The sequence below is a fragment of the Cebidichthys violaceus genome, unplaced genomic scaffold (assembly GCF_023349555.1).
Source record: "Cebidichthys violaceus isolate CVI_PGR_0920_01 unplaced genomic scaffold, fCebVio1.0.p SCAF_12, whole genome shotgun sequence".
NCBI classification, from domain to species: Eukaryota; Metazoa; Chordata; class Actinopteri; order Perciformes; family Stichaeidae; genus Cebidichthys; species Cebidichthys violaceus.
The window spans coordinates 16,463,277-16,465,398 of record NW_027176285.1 but is presented as its reverse complement, the minus strand read 5'-3'; the positions used below and the strand labels follow the sequence as shown (position 1 = coordinate 16,465,398).

General features: G+C 44.0%; 1 protein-coding gene across 1 annotated transcript in view; it reads right to left on the bottom strand.

Annotated features, from left to right (window-relative positions):
- mapk10 (mitogen-activated protein kinase 10) overlaps positions 1–2,122 on the bottom strand; it is a 25,563-nt gene that overhangs the window by 9,094 nt on the left and 14,347 nt on the right. The window contains exons 4-7 of the mRNA XM_068705657.1: positions 1,839–1,968; positions 1,325–1,383; positions 726–864; positions 311–514 (exon numbers count right to left, since the gene is read on the bottom strand). Coding sequence (XP_068561758.1) covers positions 311–514; positions 726–864; positions 1,325–1,383; positions 1,839–1,968 — 532 coding nt within the window. The remainder of the gene's footprint in view (positions 1–310; positions 515–725; positions 865–1,324; positions 1,384–1,838; positions 1,969–2,122) is intronic.

Sequence of the window (2,122 nt, the reverse complement as noted above, 5' to 3'; positions counted from 1 at the left end):
TGGGGGATTCTAATCAGTGACTCACGCCGCCGACACTCCAATTAACTTTAGCTCGTTTGCAAAGGCTCCACCAGACGTGTTTGTAAGCTTCGCAGATAATTGGGATCATTAATAGGTCACACTTTTATTGATCACTAATGCTCATGAAAAGTCAAACAATTCTAGATATCTTCTACAAGAAGCTGCAGCTCTTTGTTCTCCTGCAGGTAAGAATGAGCTACATTCAGCTCACATAGACACAGATACTGCTGCTATAATGTGACTTAAAAAGACGTGACACAGCTATTATTCTGCTTTAAATGTCGTCTACGTTTGATGAAGCCAGACTTGATTGTGACGCATTCTCACCGTTCTCTTTGTACCCCATGCCTAGGATGACCTCTGGGGCTCTGTAGTATCTAGTCACCACATAAGGGGTCATCATGAAGCTGGTGCCCGCGGTCCTGGCCAGACCGAAGTCCAGGATCTTCAGGGTGCAGTCTGACTTCACCACTATATTGCTTGGTTTGAGGTCCTGGCGATGGGAAAAGACTGACGTGAGAAACTGTAGATTCTGGTCACAAACACTCGTTTCAGTGATCTCTGGTATGTCACTTGTTTAGATTTAAAACCCATGTCTCCTCTGGGTCTTTGACTGACAATTAGGAAACCAAAGTGACAAGTTTTACAACCCAAACCATATTCAGCAGATACACAAGAACACTGGTGGGGTTTTTCTTTCGTACCCTGTGAATAATGCCGGCTGAGTGCAGATGTTTGATACCACACAACATCTGGTAGAGCAGGTAGGACATCCTCTCGTGGTCAAGCTCCATCTGAATCACCTGGCACAAGTTGGCATCCATCAGCTCCATCACTAGGTACCTGAGAAAGATGTTTGTTTATATATTTATGAATGGTTGACAGACTTATCAGTTGAGCGGTTGATGAGTTATTAGAAGATCTGTTTAATAAAAAGACAATAGCGCTCCGTGAAAGTCATAAACTGTGCATTTCTACCATTTTGGGCAGAAAAAAATGTGCCAAAACAGTAAACAGCACCTCTGTGGTGCTCTAAACGTGAACTCTCTCATTCATCATTCAGTTTGAGAACAGGATGCCTCCACTCAGATTACACCTACAGTACTTTCACTGAAAACAGTTGTGTTCTCACAACTGCAGGTGTGAAGGAGTAACATAAAACACATAATGAAATACATAATACATCGTTAAATCAGTCCCCTTCTTTTCATTTGGGAGATCATTTAAATGATGTTACGTGAGCTAAATTCATATTTTTCATGGGAATGTAATTGTGCGTAGAAAGGGTTTTTACTGTACTCACACATCCTGGAAGTCCTCTAATGATTTCTGTGGTGTGAAGACATTTAATAAACTGATGATCTGAAAGAGAGGAGAGCAGGGAGAGGATCAACAGGCAGCTGTGACGGTACATGTTCACAGATGAGAGGCAGTGGTGGACTGGGACAGGAGCTGGTGTGATAACCCGACCGAGGAGGAGACAGAAGTGAGATGTAACAAAAGAGCGAGGATGAGCGTGGAGGAGAGGAGAAAGAGCCGGAGAAGAAGGACAGAGGTCAAACATGTGGCGCTGGAGGTCACATTCATGCCTTGAAGTGCTCTCCGGTTCGCTCTCCTGCCAGGCCGGTGCATTTCTGGAGGCATCGAATGTAGCACAGTCACAACGTCGCAGCCTCAGTTTTGTAGCGAAGGGATTTATTGAGGACCAAAAATAGACAGCGGCTGGGGTTTGGCTTGAAACTGTGTTTCATTCTGATGCATTTTCATTATCCTGCATTCTGTCCTGTTCCCTGTTTCCCCTCAGCTGCATCACTTACATTTTTGTGATTGACACATTTCATGAGCACCAACTCCCGGTATGCCCTCTTGGCGTGGGTCTGGTTCTGGAAGGGTCTGCTCAGCTTCTTGATGGCTACATTTCTGTCCAGGACAGCGTCATAGCCAGCGCTGTAGAATAATAAAACAACAACAATCCTTTCATTACTTATGGCTGGATGAATCACGATGCACCCTGACTGTCATTGGTCACAAAAACAAAATGATTATTTTTCACACATCTCCAAGAAAACAAAGACACATGAAAACAGATGACGGATGTTTT